Source organism: Tupaia chinensis, unplaced genomic scaffold (genome assembly GCF_000334495.1).
Source record: "Tupaia chinensis unplaced genomic scaffold, TupChi_1.0 Scaffold000511_1, whole genome shotgun sequence".
NCBI lineage: Eukaryota > Metazoa > Chordata > Mammalia > Scandentia > Tupaiidae > Tupaia > Tupaia belangeri.
The window spans coordinates 505,705-529,067 of record NW_006160024.1 but is presented as its reverse complement, the minus strand read 5'-3'; the positions used below and the strand labels follow the sequence as shown (position 1 = coordinate 529,067).

The following is a 23,363-nucleotide window of genomic DNA, read 5'->3' as shown; positions in this document are numbered from 1 at the left end:
CATGGGAACCAGCAGTTAGCGTGATGGCTATGTCGCTGGACTCCCACATAGTCAACCGCAGTTCACGTCCCGGACCCGGTGGCTTAAACTGACGCCGGGTGCGTGTGCGTGCGTGCCCAAGATCCCGAGAGGAGAATGGAGGAGAAGGGATTGCGGCGTGACCATCCCCTCTGGGGGGTGATTTCTCGCTTTCTGTCTCTATGTCTCTCTCTGTCTGTCTGGCGAGCACACGTGCCCTATAGCGAAAAACCTCTCCAAAATAATAATAATAATAATCTAGTACCCAAATCCCTAAAAGCCCTAGTGGTATATAATCAATTTTCAACAAACCTCTTCCCCAAATATCCCACCTATAAGGTTCCCAAGAAAAGATAACACATTCAATGATCCAGACCCTAGTTGAGTTGTTTCAAGGTACGTATCTGTGTGTTTCATTTGATCTGTAGTAGTTGCTCCTTCTGGGCAAATCAAGAGATTTGTTGTTCTTTACACCCTCCATGGTTTCCTTGCTTCTATGACATGGGTCTTTGTTTAAACAGTAACCAATTCACCAAAGGCTAAAACTATATGCTCAGATCCTGACAAGACTAACAGGTAACTATGCTCTGTTCTCACGATCGCATGAACTATCAGCTCAAGCCATTGTGATTTTTATAAAAAGAAATCTCTCATTTAAGCCTTTGGAATGGTATTTCAGAAACTTCTTCTCCACTTTCTGACCAATAAACATAATAATTAAAGTTTCTCCCCAAAGATCCACACATCCAATTCCTTAAAGCAGAAGGACTTGCAAACAAGTCTATCTCATGAGGGAAAGATTCTTTGAATGTGCCAGTTTGTCTCTGAGTCTGACCCATCATTCTAGCTCCAATAGTCTGAAGCTAGCACTGGTCAAGGAAACAGAAAAAAATGCAGACTTTTTATTTTCAGCTCAAACTTCAGTCTTCTTTTTTCCTATTCTCTTGAAGCCATACAGAGACCACAAAGGAAATGCTGCCCTTCGTTTCCTGGCACTCCCCAGTCTCGCCTGCCACCTGAGCTACCCTTAAACCTCTTACCCAGGAGTGACTGACCACACTGCCAGCTCCGAATACTGGGTACCTGGGACAGGAGAGGAAAATGGCAAAGCACTGAACTGCAAATTTAATTGGAGTGGACAATATTGAAGATGTGGCTGAACTAAACCAACAAGCCATTGATCACAAAGATTATCTCAGATTTCAGATTATAAACTATATAGACTACATGCTCCCTCTGGCCAAGAAATACAGTCTTGAAGCCTAAGAAAACATTCTCTGACATGTTTGCACAGAGAAACTTTGAACATGTGCAAGGGATTTTCAGAAACATAAATGGACAAGCCGAATCTTTTCAAGGGAAATCGCTGGGGGCTTTATTGGGCCAGAGACCTCTTAAAGAGAGGAGTTACTTAAGGCTGGGAGTAGTGAAAAGAACAACAAAACAACAACCTGTGGCGGGGAGGGAGTGGTGCTTTGTGCCTCAGGGAAGGAAGGGCAGTAGAAGAGGTTGCACTGATCTGGCAGGAAAGATCTGCGGGGCAAGGGAGATAGCAAGAGGCCACCAGTCCCTGCAAACATCCGATGCCCTTCGGAAGGAGTCTGTCACTTCTGGCAAGATACTTGATTTGGAAAGTTCTCATCAGCCAAAACGCTGGAGTTAACGCTGGATCCAAATAACGCACACCATGTGTGTCACTTACGACTATAATTATTTGTTGAAGGCCATCAAAACAGGCAGTATTGTAAATGCTAAAAAAAAAAAAAAAAAAAAAAAAAAGATGGCTTTGGCCAGAGAGTTCATAGCTCATTCATTTTTGTTATTTAGCATACAGGGTAAAAATAACTCTTATCTCTTAGCTTTCTAATCCATCCTCCAAAAATAAAAATGAAACAACCAGCCCACAGGAATGAATAGAAAAAAAAAAAAAAAAAGTAAGAGCTTGAAATAGTCCTTGGGGGAGAGAAGGCTCATTTGATATGCTCTAACATTTTAAAAGGGAAATGAAGGGGAAAGCACTGAGCCCAATGAAGGGAGAAATCCATTCCCTGCTATGTCAGTTTTGGTGGCGTGAGTTTATGATGGGCTCGTTCTCTCTCCCACCCCCACGGGAGACAGAATGTTCACCAGAGGCTTCTCATCATTATGATTTCAACTTTGCAACTCCCCTGTCAGAGCACGGCAGCTGTTGGGGCACACCAGGTAGCTAAACCACTTAAACTGTTTGGGGAAAATGGGACCAACACAGGAAATTATTTTTGTGGAAAAAAATAATTATAAAAAGAAACAAATAAATAAGAATTGTAGGTGGTTTTTCTCCTCCATTAATGACAGCAAGGTGACCTTAATACCATGGTTTGGGGAGAAAAAGCAACCAGCCAAAAGCCAAAAGATGTTAGGTTAGTCTGCCTTCACTAGCAGAAAAACCAAGGTGTTCAGGGGGCAGTCCCAGGCCAGCCAGGGGGTGAAGGCAGCTGATCCCACGTGGCCAACTGTGCTGTTCAAGTCCTAGACCTGACAGCTTAGAAAATACACTGGGTACGTGTGTATGCATGCCCAAAATCCCAAGAAAAGAATGGAGAAGGGATTGTGACAGTTTCTTAACCTCTGTGAGCCTGTTTCCCCATCTGTCAAACAGGAACAAGAACACCTTCCTATAAGATTATAGGCCATTAGCCACAATGTTACACTTAGCCAAGTACAGAAGTGCTCAATTAAAGACAGCTTAATGTGCCTATGGGATTGTTGTGGAGAGGGTACAGCATGTTAATTAGTCTATAACACTACCCGGAGGGAGTCTGCAGGTACCGAGGGTGTGAGCAACAAAGGCCAGTGCTTATTCTTGCTCTTATATGACCTTGGGCTTCACAGGCTACTGTAGAGAACTAACATCCTCACCTGAATCTGTCATTCTAAACGCTGGCCACTTCCAACTGGCATTTGGGGCTCAGGAACCTTGCTAACAAAAGTCCAGATTCTAAAGGACAAACTTGGTGAAAATGAAGAACAGACTGGGTAGTCAAACAGCCACACAACACCCACACCTCTGCTCGTGCACACGCTTATTCAAAGTCTCAGTGCTAGGGGAAACCTCAGAATGTACTTATCCTTTGCAACTCTTAGGACTCGCCAACAGCAAACAAAAAAACATACAGGGAAGTGAAATAAATAGAGATTGCTTCCTTCTTTCCAAGCAAATAGGACTTAAAGAGATGGAAGTTGAGGGTTTCAAAGTAGAGTTTTCACAGTGCAGATTTGCAACCCATTATGGAGATGGATATCAACTTTTCAAGTATTGACCAACATTGTTTAATGAATTAAAAGGAAAGGGAGAGGGGCCAGTGAATGGCGTAATGGTTACGTTGCTGGCCTCCCACATAATCGACCACAGTTCAAGTCCCAGGCCCACCAGCTTAAGATATCCCAGACATGTGTGTGTGTGCCCAAAATCCCAAGAGAAGACTGGAGGAGAAGGGACTGTAGAGTGGCTGTCCCTCCTGAGGGTTGATTTCTCATTTTCTGTCTCTTTGTCTCTGTCTCTCTGGTGAGCTCACATGCCCTATAGCAAAAATTTCCCTGAAAAAAAAAAAAAAAAGGGAAAGGGAGAGACCAGCAGATGGTGTAATGGTTACATTGCTGGACTCCCACATAGTCAGCTGTGGTTCAAGTCCTGGACCCAGTGGCTTAAACTCACACTGAGCACGTGTGCATGCATGCCCAAGATCCTGAGAGGAGAATGGAGGAGAAGGGATCACAGCGTGGCCATCCCACCTTGGGGGTGATTTCTCACTTTCTTTCTTTCTGTCTCTGTCTGTCTTCTGAGCAAACATATGCACAAAAATCTCTCTTAAAAAAAAAAGAAAATAAGGAAAGGAAAAGGGAGAAAAACAAAGAGAAGAAAAAAGGACAGGAAGGGAAGAAAAGAAAGGAATGGGAAGAAAAAAATAGCACAGTTCACCACAGGTGGTAAAGGTAGAAAAAGGAAGACTGCTTTGTAAAGCTTTTGTTTCAGTTGTTATGTGAACAGTGCAGGTCAGAGCAAAGGACTCTGCGTGATTCCAGTACAGGGGACTGAGGTCCTGATAAGGAAACCCCACGCACCGTGCCCACCTGCTGTACGCCACAATGGAGAGCACCAACCAAGGCATCTTTTCTAGTCCTTTAGCTGCTACATGTGTTCTAGTCTGTTCTGTCACCAATAATAGAAAAGACCTAAGTCTGGGTACTTTTTTCATTATTTTGCTATAGGGCACATGGGCTCAACAGAGAGAGAAGGTCATGCCAAAATCTGTCCTCCTCCTTCTCCTCTTGAGATTTTGGACAAACACACACATATGCCCAGTATGTTTCTCAAGCCGCTGGGCCCAGTTCTCAAACTGTGCAATCAGCCAAATGGGATCCAACCACCTTAACTCCACACCACCTGCTGACCCTGTCTGGGTAATTTATAAAAACATTCGTTTATGCAGCTCATGGTTTGGAAATCCAAGGCCCACGCTACATCTGCTGGGACCTTGCTACTGGTGGGTCACAGGCAAGACAGAACAAAGTGGGAGGGCGTGAGTCTGTGTCCACGTGTCTCCTGTCTCATTCCCTCTCCTTATAAGTCTACCAGGTGCCACCCTGATAACCTTAATCCCGATTGCTTTCCAGAGGTCCTACTTTCCTTTTAAAGTTTTTATGTATTACATTTAATCACATATATCTTTACAGTGTGTTACATTTCTTTTTCTAAGACGATTACCATGCACATCAGTCAAGACAAAGACATACTATCCATGTCATCATCATCAAATACCTTTTCATCATTTTTTTCAGATTGTTATTATTTAGTCTCATTTTTAAATGAGAACACTATACATATTATCCTTTCAAAAATCATCATTTGATTAAGTTTTCACCCTCTTAATCTCATCACCAAGTGTCAACACATGAATATTAAGAGATCAGATGCAAACCACAGCAGTTAGGAAAGGACCAAGATGGCATTAGTACTGCTCTAATAGAGTAGATACTAATACAAGGGATTAAGTGGCCAAGCGCCTGTAAAGAACGAGGAACAGCGCCTGGTGCACTGAAGCTGCCATACGAGAAATGCTGGTTGGTGTTGGACTCACGCAGGCTGAGCACGTATCCACCTCTACTAAAACACGGGGTGTTTGTTCTAAACCTAAGCTCCTCAGGCCAGAGAGCACACATGGAGGGTGTGAAGCCAGCCTCAGGAAGAATGCAAGTCTGGTTCTGTACAGGTGTCCTGCTGCCCTGAAGTGTGGAATGATGGACAGAATCCTCACCTGTGTAGAAAGGTCAAAGGTAGCTTCTGTCTGGATCCCTCTGACGTTGCTCCCATGGCCGCGCTCAGTCATTGCAAACATCCCAGTGTACTTCTGCTCCTAAAATTACCAGAGGGTAGAGGGGAATTAGCAGGCAGATGGACGCTCTAACTTCAGGATTGTTGGTAAGAGAAGGAGAGGTGAGCTGGAGATGACTACAAAAATGCAGTCTGCTAAGTGTGCTAAGCCAACGAGTTTAACAATGTGACAGATGCAAAGCAATATAAAAAGGATAGTCTTAAAATTCTCACTCTCAGAAAGATTTTTGCTGACACAAATGATCTGTTTTATTTTCTTTTTCTTCACACACATGCAAATATCTGACTACTATGGATTTTTTTTTTTTTGGAGAGGTTTTCGCTATAGGGCACGTGCGCTCGCCAGACAGAGAGAGACATTAGAGGCAGAAAGTGAGAAATCATCCCCCAGGGGGGATGGTCACGCCGCAATCCCTTCTCCTCCATTCTCCTCTCGGGATCTTGGGCATGCATGCACCGGGTCCGGGACATGAACCGCGGTTGACTACGTGGGAGTCCAGAGACATAGCCATTACGCTAACTGCTGGTTCCCAACTACTATATATTTTTAAGGCTCTCCATAGAATACATCCAGTGAGAAACGCACCATACCTGGAGTGGCTGCAACCACTTAGTGACGTGTTTGGGGCTTCCAAGATTACTGACTGCACCACCAAATAGCCAATAAATTATTCCACACTGGAAAAAAAAGACAATACAAGTCATTATTAGCAATAGCCAACAATTTAATGACAATTGAACCCACTGGCCAAACACCACTCAGCTCTCTGAGCTTTACCTAAGTCCCACATGTGACAAGCTTCCTTGTCCTTCCCCCCTCGCTGCCTGGCAGACATGGCTCATGGGTCAAACTCTTGGAGACACCACACCCTGCGAAAGAGGGATGGCCGAAGTTCAAATCCAAGCTGCCTCATGTCTAATAGTACTTCATAAGGTTGCCATGAGAATTCAGTGATTGTCAACCATCAAGTGCTTTGTTTGATCTTGTATAAAACCTGGAGAAGTGTTACTGACAAGGAAGAGGAAAACGAGTACAACTGGGGAAGGAGGTAGGGTAAGTTGAGCAGAGATATTTAGAAAGACAAGGGTGACTAATTACAAAGACAGAACTCAAATGTAGGTACATTTGTTATGTCTGCAGGTCAGCATCCCTTCCCTCTTCTAGCCACAAAACCCCAATTTTACTCCGGGAAGCCCTTCTCCCCTAGAGTCAGTCCAAGTGACTGGCTGGACTTCCACATAGCTAAGCACAGTTCAAGTCCCAGACATAGCAGCTTGAAAATCATGCAGAGTGTGTGTGCATGCATGCCCAAAATCCTAAGAGGAGAATGGAGAAGAGATTACAACATAGCCATCTCCCTGTGGAGTGATTTCTTACTTCCCCTCTCACTATCCCTCTCTTTCTCTCTCTGGGAAACGCACATGCCCTATGGCAAAACCTAAAAAGGAAGAAGAAGCCATATAAATAGCCAACAAACATGGAAAAAAAAATGCTCAGCATCATTAATCATTAGGGAAATGCACATTAAACCACAATGAGAATGGGCCATCGCATAGCAGATAATCTCTATGCATTGGGAATCAGATCCCACATGACTGACCACAGTTCAAGTCCCAGCCATGGTGGCTGGAAAAACACAAGTGCATGCATATCCAAAATCCTGTCGGGATGGAGAAGTGGAGAAAGGGAAATTGCAGCATGGCCATGCCCCATTGGAGGGTGCATTCTCTCTCTCTCTTTCAAGCACATATACCTCTGGCAATAAAACACACACACACACACACACACACACACACACACACACATGCACATAATCTCACCCCAGTTAAAATGTCTATTATCAAAAGGACAAAAAGACACCAAATGCATAATATCACCTCCCTGCCCACGATCGAGGTGGACTTGTTCAGAGCAGCTATGGGGACACATAGGTGAACTATTGAGAAAGATCTAAGTAACTCTCTTTTGTAAGGTAATGAAACCTGGAGGGATAGAGGCTCAGTGCTGCTGGTGGACATATTGACGAGCAAGTGAATGAAGCAAATATTATGGAGATGAGAGGAGGGAAGGAGACAGAACCAAAAGACAAGAGAGACCAGGTCCTGCACACCTACACCTGAGGCCTGCCATGCCCTGAACACTTCAGTTACAAAAGCCAATAAGCACTTTTTTTACTTAGACAAGTATGAATTAGGCTTTTTTCTGGGTTTACTATAATTAAATAAGCCCTCTGCACCCCACGTGTATGATCAACCTGGTGTCAACTTCATGAAATGGACTTGGTCAACTCTACCAGCTCTGACCACCTAAAATGCTCTGGTATTAAGACACATGAATTTCACTAATTACATCTGACACTTGAAGTGCTTTTTATTCGTGGAATCATAATGTATCCTGGGAAGATGCTTAATGCCCTAATTACCCAATACTTCACAGAATCATTGTGGGTAGTGTAAATGCATTACTAATTCCAACACAGGAAAATGGAATCAAATCAAATAGCACATGTTCTTTTTTCCTAAACCATCTTGGAAGTCAAGTTCAAAAAAAATATTTTTCTAAAACTAAAACAAGTTGAGTTTTCCACCCCTAAATCCCTTTGATCTTTGGCTAATATGTCCTTCACAATATATTCCTTTTCTAAGTTTTAAATCCTTTCCTCCTCTTTAGGAAGGAGGAGGGGGAAAAAAACTAGTTTCATCCACATTTTGAAAGCCTCTATTCACTAACTGTATTAGTTGGAGTCCTGAGCTGGGTGAATGAACCTGCATGTTTGCAGGAAAGTGCAGCAGTTAACAGAGGCAGTATCTGCCTGACCCCAGTCTACACACTTAGCTAAATGTGGGTTCTCTTCCCACAAAGGTCACATTCCCTGAATGTCAGGTAATCTGACCAAGCTGGGCCAAGTGCAGGAGAAGCCCCAGAAGTACCCTGGGGGTTTCTAAGCAGATGACTCCTTGACCTAACAGTTTTAGCAAGTGCCTCTTGGTTGGGAGGCTCTCAGCCCAGCTGGCAGGAAGGAGGTGGGTAGGGGAGTGCAGAGACAGAGATGATGGGATGGATTGGGAAGAAGAAGGCAAGAGAAGACTCCAGGAGACATCTGGGCCTTGGCCTATTACCAGAGAGAGGGAAGCTCAGTAACTGTAACAAGGCAGCTTGGAGGAAGAGCCAGAGAAAGGGCAGATACATCAACACAGAGATGCTGAAACTAGAAGGAGAAGGGCATCGATCCATCACTAGGGAGCAGTGTGAACTGTCCTGAGAGGGCACTGTGTCCACCGCTGTCCTCACTGCTCAGATTCCTGTCCCCAGCAGACTCAGTGAATGGGACACAGTGAGGTCCACTTGCTCCAAGAGAAACAAGGGAAAATGGTGGTGAGGAAATAAAAAGGGGATGCCTAGTGAAAAGCTAATTGAAACATGGACCCTCCTAGTCATGTCTCTTTGGTAAAGGTCCTGCTCTCCTTTCTCACTCCCTTGGAGAAGAAAAAGGACAGGGATAACATCGAGCACATGAGGTGAAGAGCACAACAGGCCCAGTGAGGGCTGGCTGCAGCCTCCACAGGCCATAGGCAGAGATGCCTGGGAGCTGGGAACTATGGCCAGGACAGGAAGAAGGGGTCAAAGGACAGGGCTCCCATAGGGCTTCTTCACTTCCAAACGGCCACTAACTGGAGAGAGACCACAGTCAAAGGGAAATCCAGTCAGCCAGAGTCAGCAACACACCTGGGTTCACCTTAATCCCTGAATGGAGCTATTACCTGGAAGACTGTTGGGTAGGGCTCCCCACCACATCTCAGGGGTGACAGTGTCCCCAACTCGCCAAGCTCCTGCTACATGCCAGCTTGACACAGAGTTCCTCGGAGACACCACCCCCTTAAATCTGAGCACAGCCTGTGAATGAGCATTAGCAGCGCCATATTTACAGAGGGAAACCTCAGGATGGATGTACGAAGGAAGGTGCCAGAACCGTGATGGGCAAGGCCTAAAGACCAACTGAGAGCCCAGGTCCTTCCAGCTTGCCCTGCCACAATGGAACAGGAAGGTCTGTTGTGAGTGCAGAAAGCCGACAGCACCACAGCTGTGGTGGGCCAGGCCTTCTACACAGCAGCGAAAGGAGCCTCCTCAAGAGCTCCTATTTTTTTTAAGAATTATTTTATTTAACTTTATTTATTTATTCATTTGTTTATTTCAATTTGACCGGAGAGGGAGAGAGAGAGAGAGAGAGAAAGTGAGAAAGCAAGCCACCAGGTCCAGGACTCGAACTACGGTCGGCCATGTGGGAATCCAGCACCTTTAACCACCACGCCGCCTGCCGCCCCCTCCTCAAGAGCTCTTAAGGGCATTCAGTATCTTTTCATTCCAGAAGTCCATGGGATACATGGAGACACCGGAAGTGTTTTGTTTTTCTTTAATGACAGAGAATATATGCACATGCATGAGAAAGAGAGAAGCACCTCTGACAGCATCTCATCACACCATGATCCCCCTTCCTCAGACCCCAGTTCATCAGGATCTTGGGTGCCCACGTGTGTGTCTGGCACGTTTCCAGGCCAACCCAGGGGTCCAGACCTGTGATCTGCAATGAAGCCTCCTGCACTGCAGTCCTGCAGTCCGGGATGCTACAGACTGTACCGGCTTGGCTGGGTCTGCAAGTGTTCTGAGACAACAGTGACCCCAGGAAAGATATACTATATGGACTGAACTGTGCCCCCTCAAAATTTATACTTTGAAGCCCTTAACCTCAAATGTGATGGTATTTAAAGATGAGGCCCTTAGAAGGTGACAGGAATCAGAAAAGATCATGAGAGTGGGGACCCCATGATGGGATTAGTGCCCATGTAAGAAAAGTCACAGAGGGGCCAGCAGATGGTGTAGCAGTCCCATTGCTGGATGCTCAAATGGCTGACCACAGTTCAAGTTTCGGACCTGGTGGCTTGAAAATCACACCAGGCATGTGTGCATATGTGCCCAAGATCCCAGGAGGAGAATGGAAGAAAAGGGATTGCAGCATGGCCATACCCCTGGGGGAGGGGGTGATTTCTCACTTTCCCTCTCACTGTCTCTGTCCCTCTCTCTCTCTCCAGCAAGTGCACACACCCTAAGGCAAAAAAACCTCTTTATAAAAAAAAAAGAGAGAGAGAGAGAGAAGAGACACAGAAAGACACGCGCCTCTCTCTACAGCAGGCAGCCACCTGCACACCTGGAAAAGAGCCCTCACCAGATCCAACCAGGCTGGCACCCTGACCATGGGCTTTCCAGCCTCGAGAAATGTGAGAGACAAACACCTGCTGTTTAAGCCACCTGGTCTACGGTATTTTGTTACAGCAGCCCAAGCTGACTGAACAGATAGTATGGGGATTCAAATACGGAAGAGAGAAAGCAGTCCTGAGAAGGAGAAAGGGAAGCATGCGTGTTTCTCTTAGCCTTAGAATTCTCCCAGAATAGCATCCACGTTGTTGGCAGGAGACCTTGGGCTGACTCCCAAGCCACAGTAGGGACTCAAAGCCCTCAGTAAGAAGGTCCTTTTCCCTAGAACCTCTCTAGCATCTCCACCCCTGTCATTGTGAGAGGCTCTCAGAGCCAGCCCCAGGCCCTGCCAGCACTTGGCTATGTGAGTATAGCTGTGTTTGTCCAGCGTGCTCAGGGAAACAGCTTCCAGATAAGCACAGATCTGGAAGGAGAGAGAAAAGGGGCTCAGACATTGATGAATTGATGCTGATGCCCCCTCCTTGGTTTGATAGCCAGCTCTTGTGAAAGGCAGAGCCCACCAGCTGCTCTTGGGCTGGCAGGGAGATCTAGGGACCCCCCCAACCAATCCAGAGTTCCAGTGAGTGTTCCCAGCCCACCACATCTTCCTAGACATTTCCCTCCACCATCAACAGAAAGACAGCCATGGCCCTCCCAGCCAGACTCGGGCACACTGGACAGGTTTCTCCAAGTGTCTAGGATTGCCCATCTCAGGAAAAAAAGGAGGAGAGGGAATTTCTCACAATAATGGATGTGTAGGAAAGCAAATAAAGCTCTTTTTTTTTCTTTATGAGAGAGGGAGAGAGAAAGAGCCAGAGGTCGTTTTCTTTGACAAGGTCTCATTGCTCTGCAATCCTTGTGCTACAGTCTCCCAATTAGCTAGGATCGTAGGTGTGTACAACTGTGTCTGGCATGTTCTAGTTGACCAAGGACCCAAACCCAGACCTCCCATGCAGTGCTAGCCTTTCAAGCAGCGGTGTTATCTGTGTACCATCGCAGCTAGACCACTTATTTTTAATTAAGTTACTTTTATTCCAGTAAAATACATATAATATAAAGTGTTCCATTTTTAACTATGAAACTCAGTGGCTTTAAATTATTTGCATAGTGTTGTACAATCACCACCATTTCTAACACTTCTCAATCAACCCAAACCAAAACGTTATGCTCATTAAAAGCAGTAACTCTCTGTTCTCCCCTCCCCCTACCCCTGGTGATCTCTCATGGACCTCTGTCTCTCTGAATGTGCCTATTATAGACATTTCAAACAAACAGACTTGTACAGTATTTACTGTCTGGCTTATTTCCCTTAGCATAATGTTTCCGAGGTTCTAATGTTTCCGAGGTTCACCCCTGCTGTGATATGAACCAAGATGTCATTCCTTGTTATGGCTGAATCCTATCCCATCATGTGTACAGACATTCTGTATATCCATCCAGCTGCTGACAGACACTTGCTCTCTTTCTGCCGTTTAGCTCTTGTGGATAATACTGCAGTGGACATTGGCACACAAGTACATGTTGTGGACACTACAATTCTTGCAGTATAAACCTAGTGAGCAGAATGACTGGACCATATGGTAATTCTATGTTTAATCTTTTGAGGAACCACTATTTCTACTCTATGCATTCGCTCAATACTCAGGTATTGACACCTACTATGAACCAAGTGACCATAGTCTTCAAGGGGGCTGCCCTCTAATGGTGATAAGAGACATAAAGAAACCTTATAAATAAATAGATCCGAAATGGGTACATGCTATGACAGAAAAGCGTAAGACACAAAGACATATGACAATGAGTAGGTGGGATTTCAAGCGCATACTTCAGAGGGGTTCTCCTGAGGGAAGGAGACTACCTGAGACCTGCAGAAGGAGCAGGTGTCAACTGGGTGAAGGAGAAGAAAGAGTAACCTAGGGTGGGTGGGAAGAGTGGTCCAAAGGTGGGGGAAAATACAACTACAAGAGAAGGCCAGGACCAGCAGATGGCATAATGGTTACATTGCTGGATTCCCATGTAGTTGACTGCAATTCAAGTCCCGGATTCAGCAGTTTAAAACTCACGCTGGGCACATGTGCATGCATACCCAAAATCCTAAGAAGAGAATGGAGGAGAAAGGACTGTGGCATGACCATTCATCCTCAAGGGTGATTTCTGGCTTTCTGTCTCTCTCTCTCTCTCTCTCTCTCTCTCTCTCTCTCTCTATCTCTATCTCCAGTAACTCACATGCCCGATAGCAAAAATCTCTCTCTTATAAAAGAAAAAAATGAAGGCCAATATGGCAGGAGATTCTAGGGAGGAGAGGAAGTGGAACAGAATGTGTCTGGAGAGGTGACCCAGGCCAGACTGTGCAAAGAGCCACGGATGACATCCAGGACAGGGAGGAATTTGTAAAAGCAGAGTGGGAACAGGAAGCAGGAGAATGATGTGATCAGAGAAGTGTTTTATGTTTCTTGCTTTTACTCATGATAGAGCATGTGCACACACAAGAGGGAAGAAGAGAGAGAGGACAAGCACCCTCTGCAGAGTCTCTTCATGGCACAATTTCCTCCTCCAGTCCTCCAGTCCATGGGCACTCACACACATGCCCAAGCAATCATTCATATGCAGTTATACGTGGTATATGCAGGGCCATATGTGATCTCTACCAGGAGACTCGGGGCACCAAGGGGGCTGCAGCAGCACACCTCCCTGTGCTATTCCACTGACCATCCTCAGTGAGCCGCGACACACAAAGCAAGACCACAGTGACAGGCCATTTGATACCCATATTTCACCTTGACCAAGCTGAGAATTCAAACCAGGGTCGTCATGTTAGATCTGGTGAGCAGCGCAATACCCCTGAGCCAGATCCAGAGAAGCATTTTAAAAGAACTATTTTTTAAATGTATTCAAATTTCCTTCTGGAATACAGAAGAATAAAGTGTTTTTAAAATGTATCATGAACATTTACAAATAAAATAAAGGAATATAATGAATTCATAGATGCCTACTCATGGTCTACTATGCTTTTTCTCCCCTCTTCCAATCCACTTCTCCCTTCTACATCCTGGGTTAGCTTGAAGTTGAACCCAGATATCCATGCCATTTCATCTTCAAATATTGCTGTACATTTGTAAATGGTAAAGGATCTTTTTAAGAACATAACTCTATGGGACCAGCAGTTGGCGTAATGGCTATGTCGCTGAACTCCCACATAGTCGACTACGGTTCGAGTCCTGGACCCGATGGCTTAAACTCACGTCTGGCATGTGTGCATGTGTGCCCAAGATCCTGAGAGGAGAATGGAGAAGGGATTGTGGTGTGGCCATCCCCCCTGGGGGGTGATTTCTCATTTCTATCTCTCTGTCTCTCTCTGTTTTTCTGACGAGCACACATCCCCTATAGCAAAAACCTCTCAAAAAAAAATTAAATAAAAACACAAAGAACATAACTCTAAAACCATTATCCCACCAAAAATGTAATTCTCTAATATTGTCAAATGTCTAATTTCACATTTCTCCAGCTGATACATCTCGTTACAGCCTGTCACTTGAACCAGTATCTAAATTAGGTCTGTACATTGCAATTGGTTGAAATGTTTTTGGTATGTGCTTTAAACCATAGACAGCCCCTACTTCATTCATTTGCACATTCCCCGGACAGTTCTATGCACTAAGCTCAGTGCAAGACCTTGGAGACCAGAGAAGAGGGCTCCCTGCCCAGAAGATGGCCCTGCCCTCAGAGATGTCCCTGTGGTCACAACCCATTGGAGGTTTGATGAAGAGAAGGCAGGTGAGGAGGAATATGGCAAAAGCACAAACTGGGGGCGGAGGGGGGGTCATAAGTCTAGACCAGAGTCCCCTAGATTCCTGAGAGGTTCCTCTTTGTTCACCTAAGCTGACTGCTCTCTCAGCCAACCCCAGCAGGTAAGAGATCCTGCTGGCTGAAATCACAGGGTGGCCAGGCTCTCCCAAAGACTCTGACGATGGAGGCCCTCACCACAGAGTGGTACTCACAGGTGTCTTTGTTTTCAGTTCCTCCCCACAGAAAATGTCTGCACTGAATAGAAATGACCACCATCTGGGACACATTGCCAACCAGTTTGACTTCCGGTCTACTCGATCTATCTTCATGTTCTAGCAATAGTTTAATGTCTCACTTCTGGGGACAGCAGGAGTCTGGATATGGGGACTTACTCAAGACCCCATGGTAGTCAGAGAGGGAAAAGGAGCATATGCAGGACCACATGAGTGACCTCTACCAGGAGACTTAGGGCGCCATGGAGGCTTCAGCAGCAGCGACCTTCCCTATGCTATTGCACTGATCATCCTCAGTGAGCCGCAACACACAAAGCAAGACCATGATGAGATGCCATTTTGTTACTGGCAAAATTAGAGAAGTTCAAGACTTCCAGCTGTGGGAAAGGATGTGAATCCATGGGATCTGATACATGCTGCTGGTGGGAATGTGAATCAATGCAGTAACTGGAAAATAGCCGACCTTATTCTTCAAAGCTAAGTATTCATTAGTCCTACAACACAATTCCATTCCCAGTTATATAACTAAAGGAAGCTTTTACCCTGTTCAACTGAAGACATGGAGAAAAGTATTCACAGCAGTGCATTCACATTAGCTAAATCCCGCAAGCAACATGAGAAAGTGGACAAAGGACCACCAGATGGTATAATGGTTATGTCGCTGGACTCCCACTTGGCTGACCACGGTTTGCATCCCAGATTCAGTGGCTTCGACCTCACACTGGGCACGCATTTTTGTGTGCCAAAATCCTGAGAGGAGAATGGAGGAGAAGGGATTGTGGCGTGGTCATCCGCCCTGGGGAGTGATTTCTGGCTTTCTGTCGCTCTGTCTCTTTCTGTCTCTCCAGCAAGTACACATGCCCTATAGCAAAAATCTCTCTTAAAAAATAAACAGAAGGTAGATGCTTGAATACTATGGTAAATTCACACGAAGGAATATTACATAGCAGTCAAAAATGAATGAACTTCGGGACCAGCAGTTGGCGTAATGTCTATGTCGCTGGACTCCCACATGGTCGACCACATTTCGGGTCCTGGACCCGGTGGCTTAAAACTCACGCTGGGCCCGTGTGCGTGCATGCCCAAGGTCCCGAGAGGAGAATGGAGGAGAAGGAATTGCAGCGTGGCCATTCCCCCTGGGGGGTGATTTCTCGCTTTCTATCTCTCTGTCTCTCTCTTTCTGGTGAGCACGCACGCCCTAAAGCAAAAACCTCTCCAAAAAAAAGAAAAAAAAATGGTAGCACCAGTTCTGCAGTTTGGCCTGTTGCTGAGACAGCTGGATCCCAAATAACCAGCCTTATGGTTCAAGTCCTGGACCTGGTGGCTTGCCCAAAATCCCCCAAAAAAGGAAAGATGGGAGTGAAAAAAATATAGTGTGACCATCCCCCATGAGTGGTGCTTTCTCCTCTTCCACTCTCTGTCTTCCTGTCTCACTCTGGTAAGTGCACATACCCTCTAGCAATACAGGGGGGGAGGCAGAGGGAGGCAGCACCGTGGAGTTTCTTCATAATGATAGAACTGTCTATATCATGATCGTGGTAGAGGTTACATGAATGTATATATGGGGCCAAATCACACAGAACTACACACACACACACACACATATACACAACTGAGTGTGTGTAAAAAACTAATTAAAGCTAGTGAAATCTGAACAAGGCCTGTATTCTATTGAACAGTGCTGCGCTATGTCAGTTTTCCAGTTTTATTTTGCAATACAGCTTTATAAGATGTCATTGCTGGGGGAGACTGGATCAAAATTCATATGACTTTTTCTAACTTCCTGTGAGCATTATTGTTTCAAAATAAAAAAGTCTTGGGGCCAGCAAGTGGCATAGCAGTTATATCACTGGACTCTCACATGGCCAACCATAGTTCAAGTCTCAGACCTGGTAGCATGAACATCACACCGGGCACGTGTGAGTGCATGCCCAAGATCTGGGAGGAGACTGGAGGAGAAGGGATAGTGGTATAGTCATTCCTCCGGGGGGAGCGATTTCTCACTTTTCCTCTCACTGTCTCTGTCTCTGTCTGTCTCTCTCTTTCTCTCTGTCTGCCACAAATGCAGTTGCCCTAAGGCAAAAACCTCTAAAATAAAAGTGAAAAAGTCTTAAATTTGTTTAATTAATGAGTAAAGTGACATGCAACAATATGGATCATTCTTAGCAATAAGTGAAGAAAGTAAATCGCAAATGATTATGATACTGTTTTTATAAAGTTAAGGCAGATGAAAATCATTGACTGATAGAATGTAATCAAATCATTCAAAAAGAAAAGCAAAGGAAGAACAAAAACAAGATTGGATGTAATGGTTAAAGAGGAAGCGTGGGTTATTAGGTGCACATTTTACAAACACCTATTCCAGTAAACAGAATACAGGGTCTCAGGCTACAGTTCCCACTCCTCGACATCCCCGCAGATATGAGCTCATCCCTGTGGGTGGTGCCGGCCCCTCTCACCTTCACTCCAGTGGCCATGTCCGCCATGCAGAGGACTTCTCCTATGACGAGGCTCCGACTGACAAAATTCTTTGTTTTCTCTGCCTGAAAACATGACAGACTCAGTGTCAACGTTTATCTTATGGCTTTCTGACCTTTTAAATTCGCATTTTTATAATACATGTGTGTAACTTTTATAATAAAAGAAAACACAATAAGTAATTTTTAAATTAAGAAATAATCTCATCACTCTATTCACGCAAGTGATTTTTTTTTTAATTTGTCAGAGAATGTGTGCACTTGCCAAAGAGAGGGAGAGAGAAAGAGAGAAAGGAAAGGCGAGAAAGCACCTCCCCCCATGGGGGCTGGTCAATCGCAATCTCTTCTCTTCCATTTCTCCCTCCTTTCAGTATTTTGGGCACATATGCATGTGTGCCCAGTATGTTTTTCAAACCACTGGGTCCAGGACTTGAATCACACAATTGGTCAATTGGCCAGGAGAGTCCAGCAGTTTTAACCACCACACCACCCACTGGCTCATCCTGATCTTTTTGTCTTATTTTTGTTTTTGTTTTTAATGTTGTCTTCTGTGCTCTGACCACAAAGACTCTTCTTGGGCTGGTCCTGTGGCCTGATGATCAAGAAAACCAGATCCCATTAGTTGACTGGAGTTTGAATCCTAGTCCTGGTAGCTTGTAAAACATTCCTGGCATGTGCACATACATGACCCAGATCTCAATGCGATGATGAAATGGAGAAGAAGGGATTGCAAGATGACCACACCCCACTTGGTAGTGCTTTCTCCCTCTCCCTCCCTGTTTCTCTCTCTGGTGAACACATGAGCCTTCTGCCAAAATAAAACAAAAATAAAACAAAAAATTATAAAATAAGACTCCTCTTCTACAATAGGAAGTTGACTGCATTCACATCAAGATCAGGGTTGGTGACAGATGCTCCCTCAAGGCCTTGCTTTGCTTTAGCAAGGTTCGTCCCTCCTGGCTCTACTGGATTCCCTTTGTAGGTGCGGCACCCCCATGGTTCCACCCAGCGCCTCCAGTGAGTGTCACAGACCCTCGAACTCTCTGAACTAATCTTCCAACCTGTTGGGAGAACCTGGCTCAAGCCCAGAGGACAATCTTGTAAGAACAGAGGATCAGGAAGGTCTGGGAACACTCTGAACACAGAAAAAGCAACATTCCTCACTTTCCTTTCCAGCCATAGACTATCTTGCTACTTTGATAATTCATAACCATGAGGGCCTGGGACCTCTTGCGCAGGCCCACTCCTTGCCCTCTTCTCACATTCCACAGCTATATGACCCCACTCTTCTCTACCACTGAGAAATTATAGAGGCAAAGACACTGTCCCTGTGTCATTTAACATTTCAGAGGCCAACAGCACTTCCTTAGAAGGTGGTGAGCCCCGATGGGCCACTGCAACTGTCCATTGTTGAAATTAATTCTAGGTGTCCTCATTTGCTAGTCTTTTCTGAGACCCAACCAACAATACTGGTGTTTGTTGCCAGTGTATGTGTGCATACATATGTGCACACATGACTGAACATGTCTGCTTGTCCATGAATGCATTTGTGAACATGTGTGCATGTGTGCACATATATGTGTATATGTGCATGTGTGTGGTGTGTGTTTGCACATGTACACATGTGTATGCCTATGCCTTTGTGCATGTATATATGTAAGCCTATGTGCACATGTGTGTGAATGTGCATGTATGTGCCTCTGTGTTTGCTTGTGTCTGTGGGTGTGCATGCATATTCCTCTGTGTGTACATGTGTGTGCAAATATGCATGTTTGTGCCTCTGTGTGTACATGTGTGTATGATGCTGTGTGTATATGTTTATGAGTGTTCATGCATGTGCCTCTGTGTGTGCATTTATGAGAATGCGCATGTGTGTGCTTCTGTGTTTTCACGTGTGTATGAATATGTGTGTGCCTCTCTGTGTACATGTGTATATGAATGTGCATGCATATGCCTCTGTGTTTACATGTGTGGATGTGCATGTGTGTGTCTCTGTGTGTACATGTATGTGTGAATGTGCATTGTGTGCCTGTGTGTGCCTCTCTGTGGGAGTGTACATGTGTGTGTGCATGTGCATGGGTGTGCCTCTCTGTGTGTGCATGTGTGTATGAATGTGCAGCAGTGTGCACTGCCTCAGCAGGACAATAACCAGCCTTCCCTGGACGGCTGTCGCTTTCTACATTGGCTCATGCTCTCTCCCCAGACACATTCTATATTTTCCCTTCCCACAGGTTTTTACGTTTCTCTCAAGCGCTATTAATTTTATCAAGCAGCAGACTCTCAAGATTTATGACTCTTATCATGGCTTCAACCCAATGCATCTCGTATTGATTATTTCCCAAAATATCTCCAGGCTTGAGCACAAACCATCATGTGGCTCCAGCCCCCGCTCACGCTAGAGAGTTAGTTACCAGCAAATAATAAGAAACAACTGTAGCAGATACTCACGGACGTTTTTGAGGACCTGAGAGTCCTGTCACACAAATCCCCATGACAACCCTCCATGTGAGACGACTATGGACAGGCAGGCATGACCTCATATAACAGGTGTGAAAGCCCAAGCTCAGGGAGATGAGGCACCTGCCCAAGCAGAGTCACCTGGTACGTGGCAGGATGAGCATCTTCAGATCCTTCATCTGGACACCTCGCATGGCCCCTCACTGCCCCTCATTATTAAGCCGGAGGAAGCCCCGGGACTCTGGGTGGCCCAGCCTTCACCACCAGCCCATTCCTAATTTGCACCACCAATCTCGTCCCGAGAGAACACCTGACATCAACCTGTCATAGTGTCCCCGGGCCATCTTCCTGAGCATCACCGTATCTGGAATCATCACAACGAGCCCTTCCCTGCCTTAAACCATTTGCTCTGCTTTAGCTGAACCTAAACCATCAGGACCAAGAAAATCCCTCAGAACGTCCAACTGTTCATAGTACTCTTCATATTTCATTCTCTTCATTCTCTATACAAGGAGTAGGACCCTGTCATTAAGGTGTATTCAACCATGATCATTTTTACTCATAGGCTTGAAATAAATTACATTTGCAGAATCAACCCAAATCCAGCCATCCTGGAGCATTACAAATGGTTTATGACAATTACTTCCCTTCCTTCGACTGCATGAGACAGCCCTTTGCTATTAGATCTGATGGGAAATTCCAGTAGGAGTCTGCTATTAATCTTCTCTTGTTCGTGTAAGCACGCATTTCGACTGGGCCATCCAGTTGGTGAAGCCAAAGCAAATTTCCAGAACTGACCCCAGGCTTAATTTGATCAACTGTCTTACTGACATATATTTTTAATATCTTCTCCATATATACATTCTCTTATTTCATTGCCGATTGGTAGTTGCTCTTAATTAAAGAATGTCTTAATTCTGACAAGTTTCTCCTCTTGGCAACACTAACTGAAATGTCAATACTGGTAATGATCAATCAATAATTGACATGTGAGGGCCAGCAGGTGGTATGTGGTTAAGGTATTGGACCCTTCACATGACAACCACAGTTCAAGTCCCAGACCCCACCCTGGGCACATATACATGCATGCCCAAAATCCCAAGAGGAGAGAATAGAAGAGAAGGGATTGCAGTGTGGCCATCCCCATTAGGGGGTGGAGGTGGGGATTATATCTCACTTTCCTTCTCTCTGTCTCTCTCCAGCATGCACATTCACCCTATGGCAAAAACCTAAAAAATAATAAAAATAAAATAAAATATTTGAGATGTGTTTTCTGCATATATTTTTGTAGTACTTGCACTGTATCAATAGCTGCCTTCATTCATACTTGATATATCCAAACTAAACTCGATCTCCATGTCAGTATGTAAATTTATAATCATTTTAAATGATAATAATCCCATAAATGTATAGATAATACCCTCGAGCTCATATTTTATCACAAATTACAGTCAATGTTATTTACATTTCTACCGAAGAAATTCCACCTCAAACAGAAGAAACCTAGCAGTTCCTAACATAATCTCCCTTCTTTGAAGACCACTTCATGTAGCAGAACTCTGTGATGCAATGTGCTGCTTCAAATTCTGTAAAAATGTATATTTTCAGTTTCATAAACCCAGCGAGTCTCTAAAAGACATATGTATTTCCTCAGCTAAAATCAACTTGCTTCAGGATGGGCTAAGTGTGTACAGTGTGAGCTGCTTTTTATCTGATGTTAAAAGTCTCACACAGCCCACCACCCCCACCCTGCAACCTATCCTTCAGCAGCCTGGCACTGGAGCCCAGACAAGGGTCTTAGAAAGATATTTCTGATTTTCATTTTCTAAGATCAGTGCCTAAACTAGCATTATGCTTCTTCTATCTCAAGTTCGATTTGTAGTTATGTCTTCTCAACCTGATGAAGCATGCATTCTTTGTTTTAATTAGCTTCACATTATTTCAAAAAGACAAGGGGTGAAAGCAAGATAAATAAAAAGGTTTCAAGCACTCAGTTGTCCAAGGCCCACTCAAGACTCTGGCCTACTGGGCTAGCCAGTCTGATCACCCTCCAAAAGATCCCGAGACTGGCTGCTTCCTCCATCTCCCAATCACCACTTTGTGTGTGGATACCTCCTACCTGGCTGTCTTGCCAAGTCCTACCCAAAACATCAGTACTTTTTTGTTATTACTATTAAGGTAAAATTACTTCCAGTGAAATGCACAGAGGTTAAGTGCATGAGTTCTGGTCAATTATCTACCAGCATAGTCAAGATTCCAGAACAGTCTCTTCTCCACCCACACATAGGCCCTTTTTCTTTCTTTCTTTCTTTTTTTTATTTTATTTACATTCATTCACTGTATATCAATTACACAATATACAAAATGGAATTTTACATACAGAATACACTGTATATTGGCTCAATCAAGGATATTACCATATGTGTTACTGTCAACAAATAATTTTCCATTTCTTGTTTCTTATATATTTTACTTTCCCCCTCCCTTGATTCCCTACCTCTCACCCTCTGCCATTTCCCACCCTTCTCCCACTCTGTCTCTGGTATCTACAGTTGCTTTACATGCCTTTTTTCACATTTTATTTATTTAGTAAAGATTTTAATTAATCTAAATGCTTTCAATAGCAAGCACCGCTGATAAATACATGCCTATGAACACATATATGTCTGACTTTAGGCATAAATCTCAGTGAATAAAATGAACGTACTATAAAGTAGCACCTAGCTGGGGCTATATAGCTTACTACAGTTGGTACATAGGCATTTTCTTTTAATGCATTTTTAATTTCAAGATAAACAGTTCTAGTTTTAATAGATCAAAATAAAAAATATTAAGAGAAATTTGCTTAAGACTTAAAGGCAGGAAAAAGGATAGGATTCGGTTCAAACAATAGGAAGATGAACCTATTAACAGTTCAAGAGAAGACAAAAATCCTTAAATATGTAAAACAAAGCATAGAAGAAAATTAGTAATGTTGTTGTCAAAAGTCATAAAATCCTATTTCACTAGTTCAATCTCATGAAATTAATCTCTCTTCTATTGAATTTGCAGTGTTACAGTGGTCTGATCTTTCTGTTTAAACCCTGGAAGTTAACATTCAACTTTGGACTTGTCCCTAACATTAGGCTGAGTATTACCTTCAGCACTTCTTGGAGAATTGGTCTGGTGTTGGTAAATTCTTTCAGGTTTTATTTATCTGAGAATGTTTTTGTCTCCTCTCCCCCCCTCCGCCCACCCATATAAAGGATAATCTTGCTGGGTATAATATTCTTGGCTGAAATTTTTTTTCACTTAACACTTTAAATATATTTTCCCATTCTTTTGTTGCTTTCATTGTTTCCAGTGAGAGGTCCAATATTAGCCTGATGAGATATCCTTTTAATGTAACTTGACGTTTCTAGCAGTTGGCATAATGACTATGTCGCTGGACTCCCATGTAGTGGACCGCAGTTTGAGTCCTGGACCTGGTGGCTTAAACTCATGCCAGGTGCATGTGCATTCATGCCCAAGATACTGAGAAGAGAATGGAGGAGAAGGGATTGCAGCGTGGCCATCCCCTCAAGGGGTGATGTCTCACTTTCTGTCTCTCTCTCTCTTTCTTTTTTTTTTTTTTTTGGAGAGGTTTTTTTGCTATAGGGCGCGTGTGCTCACCAGACAGACAGAGAGAGACATACAGACAGAACGCAAGAAATCACCCCCCAGGGGGGATGGCCACGCCGCAATCCCTTCTCCTCCATTCTCCTCTCGGGATCTTGGGCACGCACGCACAC

The 23,363-nt window shown here is 44.4% G+C and overlaps 1 protein-coding gene across 1 annotated transcript in view; it reads right to left on the bottom strand.

Moving 5' to 3' along the window:
- Positions 1-23,363, bottom strand: part of ACOXL (acyl-CoA oxidase like) — a 391,620-nt gene that overhangs the window by 353,819 nt on the left and 14,438 nt on the right. Inside the window, exons 2-4 of the mRNA XM_027774989.1 lie at positions 17,119-17,202; positions 5,981-6,067; positions 5,313-5,411 (exon numbers count right to left, since the gene is read on the bottom strand). Coding sequence (XP_027630790.1) covers positions 5,313-5,411; positions 5,981-6,067; positions 17,119-17,202 — 270 coding nt within the window. The remainder of the gene's footprint in view (positions 1-5,312; positions 5,412-5,980; positions 6,068-17,118; positions 17,203-23,363) is intronic.